The sequence below is a fragment of the Podarcis liolepis genome (genome assembly GCF_965112155.1).
Source record: "Podarcis liolepis genome assembly, chromosome: 10".
Lineage (NCBI taxonomy): Eukaryota > Metazoa > Chordata > Lepidosauria > Squamata > Lacertidae > Podarcis > Podarcis liolepis.
In genome coordinates this window covers 28,010,747-28,025,550 of record NC_139562.1, presented here as the reverse complement: position 1 = coordinate 28,025,550, position 14,804 = coordinate 28,010,747, and the positions used below count along the sequence as shown (strand labels likewise).

General features: G+C 45.6%; 1 protein-coding gene across 5 annotated transcripts; it reads left to right on the top strand.

Moving 5' to 3' along the window:
• Positions 1-2,595: 2,595 nt before the first annotated feature.
• Positions 2,596-14,718, top strand: FOXRED2 (FAD dependent oxidoreductase domain containing 2). Of its 5 annotated transcripts, XM_083462320.1 has the most exons (11): positions 2,596-3,206; positions 3,672-3,775; positions 4,584-4,695; positions 5,189-5,968; positions 6,283-6,534; positions 7,234-7,500; positions 7,683-7,849; positions 9,031-9,196; positions 10,357-10,598; positions 10,910-11,080; positions 11,717-14,718. In XM_083462320.1, exons 4-11 carry the CDS (start codon positions 5,442-5,444, stop codon positions 11,977-11,979), a joined length of 2,055 nt encoding a protein of 684 aa, XP_083318446.1. In that variant the 5' UTR covers positions 2,596-3,206; positions 3,672-3,775; positions 4,584-4,695; positions 5,189-5,441; the 3' UTR covers positions 11,980-14,718. The 5 variants fall into 5 exon arrangements, with proteins under 5 accessions (XP_083318446.1, XP_083318447.1, XP_083318445.1 ...); XM_083462321.1 differs by lacking the exon at positions 3,672-3,775 and having other exon boundaries at positions 4,633-4,695; XM_083462319.1 differs by lacking the exon at positions 3,672-3,775.
• The last annotated feature ends 86 nt before the right edge of the window (positions 14,719-14,804 follow it).

Below are 14,804 nucleotides of genomic sequence, written 5' to 3'. Positions count from 1 at the left end.
GCATTATCCTTTTTGTATAATTAATATGTGTAGTGGGATTGCCCCTAAACAAATTTGGAAAAGAAAATATTTTATGATTACCTGATCAGCCTTGTCCACTCTAAGGCTGATGTGTAGCAGAATCATCTGATTCAGTGTCCCCTGGACTGAACAACTTCACTCCGCAAGTGTGTAAATAAATGTTTCAATAGTCGCTTATGGGGGAATTCGAGAGAGTATAGAAAACTAGCATGCCATAGAGAAACCTAGGCTGGGGTCATTCTCTTTGCCCTTCTTGTTTTCTGTATGCAGGGAGTCCCCACTGCTAATGGGAAATTACTCAAGATAAAGAAACCTTCTGAAGCAAGCAGTCTTTAAATGGCATGGCTCTAGGAAAAGCTGTATTACGGGATTCTTCTCTAACTGTAGATTGGCTCTTAGGCAAGCACAAGTTATTTGTAACTCTTCTCACTCTGTTGCAGAGCTTTAAAACTATCTTTTTAACTGTGTTAATACAAAGGTTGAGAAGTGGGATAGTATAGGATTGTGCACAAAGCTTGATGGCAGGCTAGCTGGAACAATGTAATGAAAATGATGTTAAAACTACTGGCTCAGATCTTCAATGCAAAAATCATAAGAACCGATTTGTTTTTAGTGGCATTCACACTAAAGACTCATCAAAAGAAGAAATAATTTATACCACTAGCGGCTACTTCTGCCCTATCTAGTTGATGAATTAGGCATAATCTCTTCCTTTGTGCTTCTCTTGAGAATATGGGTTGAAATACAAAATATTTTTTTGTTTATCTTCTTTACCAAGCCGGAGAACAAAATAAAGGCAAAAAACCCACCCCAACAACTTTTAAAAGTTCAAAAAATGCAAGAAACCACATTAAATTATTCATTCAACCCGTATAAAAAAAATTCAGAGATTTTATCATTAAAACAGCAGCACTGCATAGAAAGCAACCCCATGAAGAGTCGCCCATCTAGCTCGGTATTTTATATGTTGACTGGAAGTGGCTCTCCATGGTTTCTGGCAGGAGACATTCCCAGCCCTTAAAGAGGCTGGGGATTGGAACCTGGGACATTTTTCATACAAAACAGGCTTTTCCATTGAGCTACAAATCTTCCCTGACACACACACTCTTTCTTTCTCTCTCTCTCTCTCTCTCTCTCTCTCTCTCTCTCTCTCTCTCCATTAAGAGTCATTTGGAACAGGTAGATTTTCAAAGCTCTTTTAAATGCAGCAACTATTAAAAGTTATAACCATTAGTAATTTAATTGATACCATTTGTAATCTTCCACAGCCTAAAGTGTGACTTGAATTGAAGCCATGTGCAAGAACCAGCTCTCTGTCAAATGAATGAATGTTTGTGCTGCAGTGCCAAAGGGGGTGATTGCTTGAACCTCTGTATGATGCTCATTAATGGCCTTGGCAAACAGACCTGGCTAGATGAGGGTACTGCAGGGTTTTCTCTAATCATATTCCAACAGCTCCCACGTGGACTTAATCTCTTTCCAGCTGCTGCAGAGAGGGGAACGTGTAAAGACCAAGGTTTCCTTGAAAGAACTGGGTGTTCTTTTATTGTCAAGAGGTTAGCTACCTGCTGCAGCAGATCCTAGCTGATTAGCATCTTGGATCCCCAAAACGCTTCCCAAGTAATAAACAGCCAGTCATTTCACCTGCCAATCAAATGTAATTACTCTGCCTTTTTAGCAATTCACAGCACTGAAGCAATGCACCACTGGTGGGTGCAGCATTTGCTGCTTTAGCAGCAAGGGAAGTTTTTTGTTTACTGCCTAGTGACTCAAAGACTGCAACACTGTGCATGCTTGCTTTGTAGTAAGCCATGCTAAACCTGCACAAAATCGCACTGAGAGCAACAACTCACAACAGAATGGCCTGAACTTCCTACTTTGGAAAGTAGGAATGAAAATGGCAGCAGCCAATTGCTCAGGTTTCTGGGGTTTAATTGCATCCTTGGGCTTTCACATTAACGTTTTTATCTCCATATTAGAGATTCAACTGAGAATAAGATTCTGCCTCGGTCACCTATACGAAATACAGATTGGGTGATTGAATGGGGTTTCCGGCATGTTTCCGACACTGAATTGCTCTCTCTCAGCTCTGAGGTTGGGGAATGGGCTTGTAAGAGTTGGTATGGTGAAGAAGTTGGGACATGAAAAAAATGGCAATGCCATAGTGAGGCTATGGGGATGGATGGAAAGAAGCAGCATAGGATTTTATTGCCAGAGAGAGAGAGTAGCTGTGGACCAGAGTCGGCTGTATCAAGTAAATGACATGACATGGAGTTTTGCATCGAAGAAACGGCCACAAACAGGCTTTCTGCATCTGTACCTATTTTAATTCATGGCTTTTTGGCCCCATGGCTTACATTGTTTTCTTTTTTCATAAATCCATGGTTTGGCAATACAATTTTGAGGTCAATTCTGACCACTACCCTCGCATACTGGGAGAGGATCGATGTAAAATCTAAAGCACCTAAACATTATTAACAAGTCGGTTCTAGATTCTAAAAGGATACTGCCAGGAACTTAATTATAAAGTATGTGAATGACCAAATACCAAAGGCTGGAATCCTAGACACTTACCTGGAAGAAAGGCCCCTACTTTAAGTAGGAAGTGTATAACACTCCAGAGGAGATGATGTATTAAGTCTCTTGCAGCAGAATACATGTGTCAGTCTTTTAGGGTGCCACGACAGCACCGTGAGCTTAATATAAAGGGCTAAAAGGAACATATGTTCGTATCTTGGGTGCCACGGGCCTCTTCCGTCGTTTTGGGTTTTTTTTGTGGCGGGAGGGGAGCGCATTTGGTATTTTGGCATCTGCCCCTTTAAAAGCGACGCCATTCGGCTTCGCCCTCGCAGCACGTGACCCGGAAACCGCTCTAGCGGCGCCTCAATAAAGGCGGCGCGGAAAGCTTTGTCGCGCGCTTCGAGAGGCGCCCGAGTCACGTGGCAAATCTGCCCGGATTGGGCGCCACGAGCGAGCGGGTTTGACTGGGTAAAGAGGGGCAGAGAACAAGGCGGGTCGCCAATCTGGCACAGCGTCTCGCTGCGATCTTTTAAGGCCCGGCCCTTACTCGGAGGACTAGAGCAGCACGCACTCTTATGACGAGGGTCCGCCGCGCGCCGCTGCGGGGCAGCCGCACGAGACTAAGACCTACCTGATCGCCTCCTCCCTTCGGCCGGACGCTCCAGGTACGTCAGCACGTCACGCACCAGGCACGCCGCTAAGCCTCGCCCCGCATCCCATTGGGCGGAGGGAAATGGTCACTGGGTGCTATGCCCTTCGGCGTCCTCTAGGAGGCGCGTCAGGTTACTGGGGGAGGAAAAGCTTCAGCCCCATTTCCATGAGGTTGGTTCATGTCGCTGCTAAACGATAAGTTCCACCAGGTTTAGGCCCCTGACCATGGACTGTGCTGACTAGGACTGATGGGAGCAGGAACCCAGTAACATGTGCAGGTCCCTTAACCATTGGCCTAGCATTTAGGCTTATAGCCAATCCTCCTTGGCTAACTTCTCTTCTCCCTGAGGGGAAATAAGCAGTGCAGTGAGCTCCACAAGCAGGATAAGGGTTGTTCCTGTTTGCCAGGGGTGATGTGTTCGCTTCTTCAGCAGAAGGGTTATGTTGTTGCCTTCCTTCTTCCTCCATATCTGTTCCAGGGTGTTGCATGAACACTCCTGCATTTGCAACGTGAATGCAAAAGCTGAACATAAGTTCCATTGAAAATGGCTCTTTTTTGCTTTCCGTTCAAGCACTGTCATTCGTACGTACGCACACTTCTTAAAAGTTAGCCTCCGAGACTCAGAATGGTATTTATATGACAAATGCATATTTACGAAGCACTCAGTGGTAGGATGGAAGATCTCTGGTTCAATGCCATCCAGCAGTTACTGCTGCTTAGAGTAGATGGAATTGAGCCCGTATGGAATCAGGATGAGTTCTCTTGTCTGTTATGTAAAGCAAGTTTTTGTGCCCATATGAACAATTTCGTAAGCTCAAATTTCAACATCTATGTCTGGGTGGGGGAACCTTTGGCCCACCAGATGTTGCTGAACTGCAACTCCCATCAACCTCAAACTTGGCCAACCACATAACAACAAAAAAACTTGGCCAACAACATGTAGTTCAGCAACATCTGGAGGGAAAACAGTTCCCCATGTTTGGACCACACAACTCATTAAAAGTAGCAGGAACACACATCGTTTTCATCTCGCCACTCTGTGTATCATCCTGCTGAAAATTATTCCCACAGATAATTGGTTGACGAACCATATACTGCAATAACTTAGTAAATGGTCATTTTATCCAGGGTCACATGCAGCATTATCCCAAAACAAGTGAAGTTATGGGCTTGTAAAATACACATGGTGACAAGAGAACATACCATTCTATCTCTACATTTGGCAGTACCAAAATGAAAGAAAGAAAGAACTCATTGTCATGGGAACTAAGGACATGGTGGCAAAGGGCAGCACTTAAAAAGAGGAATGCACTCACTGGTAGTTAGATTTTGTAGCGAACAGCAGAAATGGAAAAATGTGGAGAGGAGCCAAAAACTGCTTGTCTTTCAGCCTAGTCCAGGGAGAGGCCCTGCGGTCCCATCTCTCTCCTCTCTTGCAGCCTGATGGAATGGTTGCTGTACATGACAGTGGATGCAGATAGGGAATAAAGCTGATTGATATGGTAACAATACATTCCATAGGGGCCCAGGTAGCAGGCCTCTATAGGCCATATGCGTAGCATTCATGTGTCACAAAAGATACCATATGTGAGGTATATCAAGAGTATGCAAGCTCATTTTGTAACACATGTAGTGGCCTTTTGTGGGTGGTTCTCAGGCTTTGTCACCATCCCCTCCTGTCTGGATACATCCCCATAGAAGAGGGGTGGGAAACCTGTGTCCCTCTAAGTGTTGCCACAGTTACAACTATCATGGCTGAGCATTGGCCATTTAGGATGGAGCTAATGGTGGTTGGAGTCAAACAATAGCATATCTAACACACGCTCAATCACTCACAGCACAAAACTATTTGTTGAGCAAAGACCTGACAAAACAGGTCTAGAAGGGTGAAACTTTTCTTTAGAAGTGTGAGCTTTCAGGGCAATATGATTTGCAGTGGCGTGGAGCAGAAATGATTTTCAAATAGGACATTTGCCTATCTTCTCACCCTTGCAGCTCTTGTCTGTGGCTGGAATATGGTTCCTCAGCAGAAGATACTGATGTGACTGCTACTTGCATATCCCACTTTGTGGTCTGGACTGCAGCACCTTGGGAGAGGAGACAAGACACAAAGCTGAGCCTATGATGTATATCATCCTAGTTCCAAATAATTAAGCACGCTTAGGAATTCTCATTGAACTTATTTTAACTTGAGTCTTTTCAGCTCTTAGAATTGCCTTGAACAGATTCCACCCTGTTGGCCACTAGTATGATGCCATCTCCTTCAAAGTGTGTGCAAGAACTTCTGTTAATCTTTGCCTTCAGTTTGGCCTCCTGCAGGGCTACTGATGCCCTGTACCATGACTACTGTGTCATTGGGGCTGGCCCCGCGGGCTTGCAGATGGCATATTTCCTCCAACATGCAGGCCGAGACTATGTGGTCTTTGAACGCAGCCATGCACCCGGGGGCTTCTTTGCCCTGTATCCACGCCACCGGAAGCTTATTAGCGTCAACAAGCGTTACACTGGCAAATCCAACAGTGAGTTCAACCTTCGCCATGACTGGAACTCGCTACTCAGCCACAACCGCCAGCTGCTCTTTCGACACTACTCCAAGGACTTTTTCCCAGACGCTGATGCCATGGTGCGTTACCTGGGGGACTTTGCTTCCATGCTGGACCTCCAGGTGCATTACAACACGTCCATCACCCGTGTGATGCTGGAAAAGGACATTAAGGCATGGAATGGCCATTTCTTCATCCTAACTGACCAGAATGCTCAATTTTATAAATGCAGGTGAGTCATGAAAAAAACCTACTTAGAGGAGGAAAATGTTCACATGGCATAGCTCCGATTGGGCCTGATTGTGAAAGTGTAATTTCTTATAAAACCTACAGCCCTCCAGATCTTCTTGGACTCCAACTCCCATCAGCCCCAGATGACATGGCCAGTGTCAGCAATGATGGGAATTGGACTCCAATGACATATGGAGGGCCACAGCTTCCCCAGCCCTGCTGTCAAGCCTGTGATAACTTTGGAAATTGGAACAGATCTTCTGGATTGGCTATGCCTTCAGCAAGCCTGATCGAAATCCTTACTATATGTTTCAGTGTCCTATTGGTAGCTACAGGAACGTGGGTTCCTAACAAAGTGAACTTCCCCGGTTCAGAATACGTCGAAGGCTATGAGTCTGTGTCCATCGATCCAGAAGACTTCGTTGGCCAATCTGTACTGATCTTGGGCCGAGGAAACTCTGCCTTTGAGACAGCGGAGAACATTTTGGGCGTCACCAATTTCGTGCACATGGTGGGCCGCTCTCGTGTTCGCCTTTCCTGGGCCACTCACTATGTTGGAGATTTGAGGTAAGAACCTTTTGTCAATGAGAAGTGACTACTGAGCATCCAGGGGTGCCCTAAAAGCTGTGGGGAAAGCATCATTTAACATCATTTAAGAGAGGCGTGGGCAATGCCCAGCATGCTAGGCCCCTTAATGTTGGCTCCCAGGACTCTCCCAAAGCCAGCCAGCCAGCCTTTCCTAACCTGGTGCTCTCCAGCTGTTCTGGACTACAGTTCCCTTCAGCCCTAGTCAGCACAGTGCTAGCTGAGGCTGATGGGAGTTGTAGTCCAGATGGGCTACTTTCTGAAATGTGAACTAAAAGTGACTACCCCCCCCCCAAAAAAAAGGTTAAAAACAAGAGTAAAATCGATTGTGCGTTTATCCTTGGTCTTTTACAAGTCACTGTTCTCTTAAGTGCTTTTCCATTGTGTTCTCAAAAGAACACACAATAAATGCTGTCAAACAAATTTTGGACTTCCTCCTCCCCAGCATTATTAAAACCAATACAGAACATGACTACATAGAAGGCGTGCCTTATACCAGGTTCTCTACGCCGTCTGGCAATGATATTTCCACAGTTGGCATGCAGAGCGCTAAATCCCATCTGTCTTGTGACCCTACGACTCTTGGATTCCCAGCTCCCTTTATCTGTACTCCACCTGGAAATTCTCTGAACGTGGAGCCATTTTTAAATTTATGTAACCAATAAACGCTCCCTTCCTTAGAGCCATTAACAACGGCCTCCTGGACACGTATCAGCTGAAGTCCCTGGATGGGCTTCTGGAAGGTGACTTGGAAGACTTGGTTCTCGTTAAGGATAAGAAAGGAAAGCTGCGCATCACCCTCCGCTTCTACCTGGAGAACAGCAACAGCAGCGAAGCAGAGTCCATCCTCCTCCCTCAGGACGAGCTGGACAACTTTGCCACTCGAGCACCTTACGACCGCGCCATTGGCTGCCTTGGCTGGAAATTTGACTTCTCCATATTCAACAAGTGAGATAGGCCTGGGCCCAAACTGACAGGGAGGATGCATGAGACCAGGGGGCGTGGGGGCTGGGCAGGGGGCATAGCTGAAAAGTTCTGGTTTGGACTTTGGCTGAGATCCTTTCAGGCACACCCATAACCTTACTCTATCTCAGACTGTCTCGCATTTGCCCTTCCCCCACCCCACACAGGTCTGTGGGGCTGATACAAGGCAAAGGCAGTAAGAAGAAGTATCCTCTGATCAAGCCCAGCTACGAAGCCAAAGCCACTCGGGGCCTTTTTGTTCTGGGAACCGCAAGCCACTCAGTTGACTTCAGGAAATCTGCTGGAGGCTTCATTCACGGGTTCCGATACACAGGTGAGCTTGGAGACATGAGTGGGTTGTGGAGAAAGCCAACGTCAGCCAGCCAGCCCAGCATTGAAGCTGCTCTGGTATGGGGTGTTTCTCTTCTTTTTTATTGTTATTAGTTTTGGTAACTGAATTGAACAACGCAACACTTGTTATTGTCTTTATTATGAAAATTAACATTCCACCCTTCCTCCCAAAGGAGGCCAGGTCAGCAAACACACAAGCAATAAAACAATGAAAACGCCTTAAAAACAACAGATGCAGACTGTTGTTGTTTCCAAAGTGTACTAACAACAGAAATGCTACTATAAATAAAGGGAAATAACATAGGACCATAGAATTTTAGGGCTGGGAAAATTCATTATATATTGCAACTTTATGTGGAGTTTGTGGAAATTTAATAAGTACACACACACACACACACACACTGGTACCTTGGTTAAGTACTTAATTCATTCCGGAGGTCTGTTCTTAACCTGAAACTGTTCTTAACCTGAAGCACCACTTTAGCTAATGGGGCCTCCTGCTGCCGCTGCGCCGCCATTGCACGATTTCTGTTCTCATCCTGAAGCAAAGTTCTTAACCCGAGGTACTATTTCTGGGTTAGTGGAGTCTCTAACCTGAAGTGTATGTAACCTGAAGCGTATGTAACCCGAGGTACCACTGTATATATGAATTTTAGAGTTGGAAGGGACCTTGGAAGTCCTTTAATTCAACCCCCTGCACAGTGCAGGAATCTTACAACTGCAGCATCCCTGAGAAGTGACTTCTGCTTACAGACCTCCATCAAATGAGAGCCCACCACCTACCAAAGCAGTCCGCGTTCCACTGTTAACAGTTCTCACCTGCCTCTGGAGCAGTAGAGAACATTGTGTGAAGATCATTAAAAGATGAGAGGCCTTTACCTCTTTATATCAGCTGAGAAACTTTTGGTCCTCCAAATGTTGGCCTATGGTCAGTGAGGATGGGAGTTGTGGTCCAACATCATCAGGGGGGCAGACTCCCTACCCCTGGTTCCAGTTAAGATTATGTTATCATTTACAATAGTGAATGAAGAGTAACCAGCATTTTATGTCCTCCTTTCTCCTTAGCTTGTAAGTACATTTTAAAGTAATCTCTTTCTCTTTCTCTTTCTCTTTCTCTTTCTCTTTCTCTTTCTCTTTCTCTCTTTCCCTACCCACCTCTTGCAGCTCGCGTAGTTCATCGCTTATTAGAAGTCCGTCACCACGGAGTCCCCTGGCCATCCTCCCTCTACCCCATTATGCAGCTAACGAATGCCATTGTCAAGCGAGTGAATGAGGCATCTGGGCTCTATCAGATGTTCAGTGTGCTAGCGGATGTCATTCTGCTAAAAGAGTGAGTGAGTAGCGCTCCCTTCGTTTCCTTCCTGTGGCCCCTAGAAATATATCCTAGCAGCACAATTCCATTCCCGCTTCCATTCCTTGCTTTGCAGTCTCAAGACATTTCGGGAATCCAGGAGGGAGGGAGCCAAACACACATCCCATGAAATAGTGTTCTAAAGCTCTGGGACAGCAGTCAAGAAGGCCCATCCTTCTTGTGGGGGCCAGTCTGACCTCTGGGTGTGATGGATGGGACCTGAAGCAGGGCTGCCTTGGCTGTTGTTAACCCAGAAGCAGCCAATTTGATGCCTTCCAGAGGTTCTTGAACTCTAGCTCCCATCAAGCCCAGCCAGCATAGTCAGTGGAAGATGGGAGCTGTGATCCAGCAACATCTGGAGAACCAGGGGTTTCCCATCCCTGCATTTCAGGATAGTTCATTTGGAATAGGCAGGTCCTTGCGGTACCAGGGACCCAGACAGCATAGGACTAAGCCAGCACCTGGAATTGGGCCCAGTAGGTATTTCAGAGCAGGTGTAATATGACTCTGCCAACTCCTACCCAACACAAATAGGATGGTAGCAGCTGCAATTTTTTAAGCAATCTTATACTGTGGCCTTGAGTCAGACTGTCTTGTCTACTCAGTACTGCCTGCCCTAACTGCCAGCCTTACCTTGAGATTTCATGTGCTCTGCCACTGAGCTACAACCCTTTCGCATGGGCAGCCTCACATGGTCACTAAGGCATGAATGAAATTATTCAGATATCTCTTCCAGATACAGAGTACCAGCCTTCTAGACAATCCTAAAATAAGAACACAAGCAGAACATCCTGGATCAGACCAGTGGTCAGTCTGGACCAGCATCCTATTCCCCCAGTGGCCAACCAGATTCTTGTGGGAAAACCATAAGGAAGATTCAAGCACAAGAGCACTCTCCCCTCCTGTGCTTTCCATCACCTGGGATCCAGAAGCCTTAAGCCTTTGACCATGGAAGTGGAGCATAGTAGTCATTGGCTAGTAGCCATTGCTAAGAGTAAAGCAAGGTCTAGGACCCCCAGCAAGCTGTGAAGCCAGTATTCCTGGGTGGGAGAGTGCAGTCTTATCTAGTCCTCTGAGCCCACCAGCACCTGCATGTTCTGCCAAGTGATCCCAAGACTATTTGTTCTGGTTGTGCCTAGGAATGCCACAGAATTTGAGTACCTGGAGGAGTATCCGGTTGGGGTCCTGCAAGACCTGGAATGGCGCACAGGGAAAAAAGTTCAGAATGGGCTTTTTGTCATTGTGATGGAGTATGGGAAGAATTTTTCTGGAGCTGACAAGGACGTCTTCTATTACAACCGTGCTGTGGGTGAAGCACGCCATGCTTGGCAGTCCAATTTCCTGCATCCTGTCATTTATTACTACAAACGCCTCCCTACCGGTAAGCAAAGTGGGTTTTCAGTTCTTCCTGCAAGCATTCCTGCTTTTCATTGTTGTGCCTCTCTAACCATTTTGGGGGGGAATGTTAGAAACCTTGAGTCAGGCTTGGGAAACATCTGGCCCACCATGTCTGCCCACCCCACCCAGCCCCATCTCCTTCAGTTCTTTCCTGCTGCCTTTTCAAGTGATGCCTCCATTGCTTCCTTCCTCTTTTGTTAACTTTCTCCATTCCTCCTGTCCTGCCTACTTGCCCTCGATTCTTTATCCTGAATGTACTTTTATGTTCGGCGCTCCCAACCACTCTCCCAACAGAGCGTGAAATGAGGCTCTGCCCACCAGACTGGCCCTTGCCCCGCCCAGACGCCATCCATCACATTGTGGAGGACTTTCTGACAGACTGGACCGCTCCAAATGCCCACATCCTCCCACTGAGACGGTTCTTGGAGAATTGCTTGGAAACGGACCTGCGCAGATTCTATGCAGGTAACCTGCGGACTGGTTGACTGGAAACTACTGTGTATTGGGTGAGGCAAAGAAAAAGAAGATGGTGGAGGGGAGCCAGTTAACAACTAAGGAAATATCAGGGTTTGAATCTTGTGTCTTCTCTTACCACTGAGCTACAGCTCCTTGCCCTAAGCCATTTAGCCTCTAGTGTTTTCTGCTTAGGAAGTGAGTTACATACAAGTAACCACCAAACTCCCCCTGCCCCAACTTGTAAGCTAAATACAGTGGTATCTCAGGTTAAGTACTTAATTCGTTCCAGAGGTCCGTTCTTAACCTGAAACTGTTCTTAACCTGAAGCACCACTTTAACTAATGGGGCCTCCTGCTGCCGCCACGCCGCCGGAGCACGATTTCTGTTCTCATCCTGAAGCAAAGTTCTTAACCTGGAGCACTATTTCTGGGTTAGCGGAGTCTGTAACCTGAAGCATATGTAACCTGAAGCGTATGTAACCTGAGGTACCACTGTAGAGAAATTTAATCAGTGTTGGTGGAAAATATTCATATTACCAATCTCTTTGATTTGTAGGTTCAGGCTGGAATTTTTTAATTTAAAAGTTCATAAGGATGGTAACACTCATTAGGATGTTAATGTGGAACATTTCCCCCTTTTGTTTAGAATCCTGCTTCCTGTTCGCCCTCACGCGTCAGAAATTGCCTCCCTTCTGCCAGCAGGGATACATGAGAATGCAAGGGCTCATGGGTAATGAGAGGCTTAGTCGTCATGGAGTAGAAGCAGGACTGCTTGAAGACTACACTGCTGTGAACTCCCCAGATGAGCGGGGAACTGGCAGTACACAGTCACATGACCCACTGTTGGAAGATCACATGATACCAAACCACCAGCTGCAGCATCTTATAAGCACCAAGGATGAACTTTAGCCTTCCTTAGACTGCATCAGAAACCACAAGGACTGTGGTCACGGTACCATGACATAGACCTCTCCTGGGGCTCCAGCTTCCACTGCGTATACTTGACTTGGATTCTTGCCCATTCCTTTATGGGGGACCATGACTTGCCAAAGACTTGTGTAGATCTGTTGTTATTTATGAAGAGCAGAGTCCTTTACAGGATAAGTGAGGGCTGAAATTGGGTAATGCTGAGGCATCCTGTCGCTCCTGTTCACTGTTGTAGCCTGCTGATGGTGCTGCGTTTCACAGATGACTTGCCACGAAATATTATTCCTGACTGCATGTTTTGTGGTGGTCCACAGCAGAAGTCGTTGGTTATGGATGCTATGTGTTGTTTTGTCCTTGCATATCCTTGCAGATTCTGTATGTGCATGACTTTACAATCAGTTCGGTAGTATTGGCTAAAGGAATGCTGCTAATGTGTAATGCAGGGAAATATTATTGTATCCAGGAGAGAAGGGGGATGTCTCAAGACTCTGCTAAGGATGAGCAGCTAGACCTGGATCCCTTTCTTCCATGTTTGAGAAAATGCACTGCTGCCACAGTCCTCAGCTGGCATTCTTGTGTGCCAGCTTGCCCTTGAAAGGAAGGAGAATTCCTGCACTCTTAACAAAATCTCTCTCCTGTTTGCACTATATCCAGTTAGAAAGCTCCCTTAATTCAGTTCAGTTGTGATGAATTTTTATTTTCTATTGTGATTGTATTTGTAATATCCTATTTTTTTAAAAAAATGCAAGAGTAGGTAGGAAAACTATCTGCACTTTATTGCACCCCTACACACTTCCAGCAGACCAAACTGGAAAGAGTCCGTCTCTTACCTATATTCCCTTGCTCTTTAGCAGATGGACAGAATATCCTTCTTCCTGCCACAATCACGGCACTTGTGCTTCCTGGGGAGACACCTTTCCAGCAACTGATGCTCTTTGCAAGGGATACACTTTAGCCCTCTTGCTTTATTTATAAATACTTAAACCTCATTTCTTGCCTACCATTTGGTCTGGAGAATTGAAATGAAAAGGGCTCCCATGCCTAACCAAAACGCTGCTGCAAATTTAGAACTTGGCAGGATGAAGTTACAGGGTTAGGGCACATGGAAGGGAAAGACCCGCGACACAATGGCTGCACATATTTTGCATGCAGACAATCTCTGGGCCCAAAGGCATCACTTTTTTTTATTCTGTCTCTTCAGTGACTCTTTAAAACCGGAGATCCTGGTTTAAAACAAACTCTGGATAAATAAGCTGGCTTCTTGGCCTGTGTTTTGAAGTTGGCTTGTTTTGAAACTGAAAATAAATTGTTCTAAACCAGGGTATCTAGTTCATTCATAACGAGCCAGGATTCTGCAAAACTGAAAGTAAACACTGGCAAAATGCTTCACCAGGCTGCATTAGAGGAGAAGGGGAACAAGCTCCCATTGGCACATGTAGCACTAAAAACTATGTCTAATACTTTTCTAGGTCTTTTGCACCTAGGGGCCTCTGGCTAAGTTGGTGCATGTGATGATCATACATCTGTCATACTGGGAGATTTGAATTCCTTATCTAAAAGATAGTGCAGACTCAGTATATACAGCCTTATTCTCTCCCTCTCTGCTTATATTTCTGTAATTACTCCAAAGAACCTATTGACAGTATATGTGTTGCCTTTAACTGGTGGTTTTCTTTTTTAAAAATGCTTTAGAAAGGGGTCATTTTCTGTCACCCTTTTCTCTGTGTGTCTTGGGGTAAAAGACAGATGCAGTACCAAGAGAGGGATCACCTTTGTTCAGTTCAACCTGAGGCCACGCCAGAAACCTGCAGGACTTTCTCGCTTGAGAGTGTGCCACTATCAAGCTACCGCCATTCCTCTCAGCGTTTCGTTCATCATCCTTAACAAGGTACTCAGATTGGTAGTCAACTAAGCTTGACTCAGAGTAGACTCATTGAAATTAATTGACTTAAAATCATTGTAGAGTTGGAAGGGGCCCCCAAAGTCATCTAGTCCAACCTAATGTAGTGCAGGACTCACAGCTAAAGAATCCCTGACAGATGGCCATCCAGCCTTTTTCAATGGACAATGGTCCATCGCCTTCCAAGGTAGTCTAGTTCACTGTCATGTTTATTCATTGAAGTGGGTCTGTTGTAATGGGTCTAAGGCTTAGTTGAATACCGCCCTCAATCATCTTCTTCTTCCAGGTTTTGCTGCTGTTTCCTAAGTGTAATCAGTACAGCTGTCTCAACCCAGAACACAGATTCATCATGGCCAAGGCTCAAATTAATACAAATGTGTCAGGGGTTAGGGCTGGAGATTGCAAAAGTATTGCTTCACCAGCCAAAGCCAGAGTTTACCAAAATCAGTGATTTTGCAAGACATTCTTCAGAGAGGATGGGCTTTGCTACTGCTCCACAGAGACTATGCCCTTGCTGTTTGCCAGGTTAGAATACCTGAGTAGCTCAGCAACCCATTACTCTGCTGTCAGTGCCTAGGTCACATTCAGATTATTTGCACAGAACTTAGTGGTCCTGTGGCAGACTGGGAAAGTCGCAGTTTCGTTTTTATATGTTCATTTTTTCAGAACAGTATTTTTATTAACTTATTTTAAGATATATGTCATGATCAAATGGATCAGCTGTTGTAATGGTGTAGTATATTGCATATAAGTTTTGTACGGTTGTATTATTGTGATGAACTTTAAAAGGAAAAAAGTGTTTTCCAACCCCACCAACAAAAGTAGTGTCTGTCTTTGCTCAGCTATGGAATGGGGAGGGTGATTCATAAAGCTTGGCATTGGACCTCAGCGTCCGGGCAGAACAATG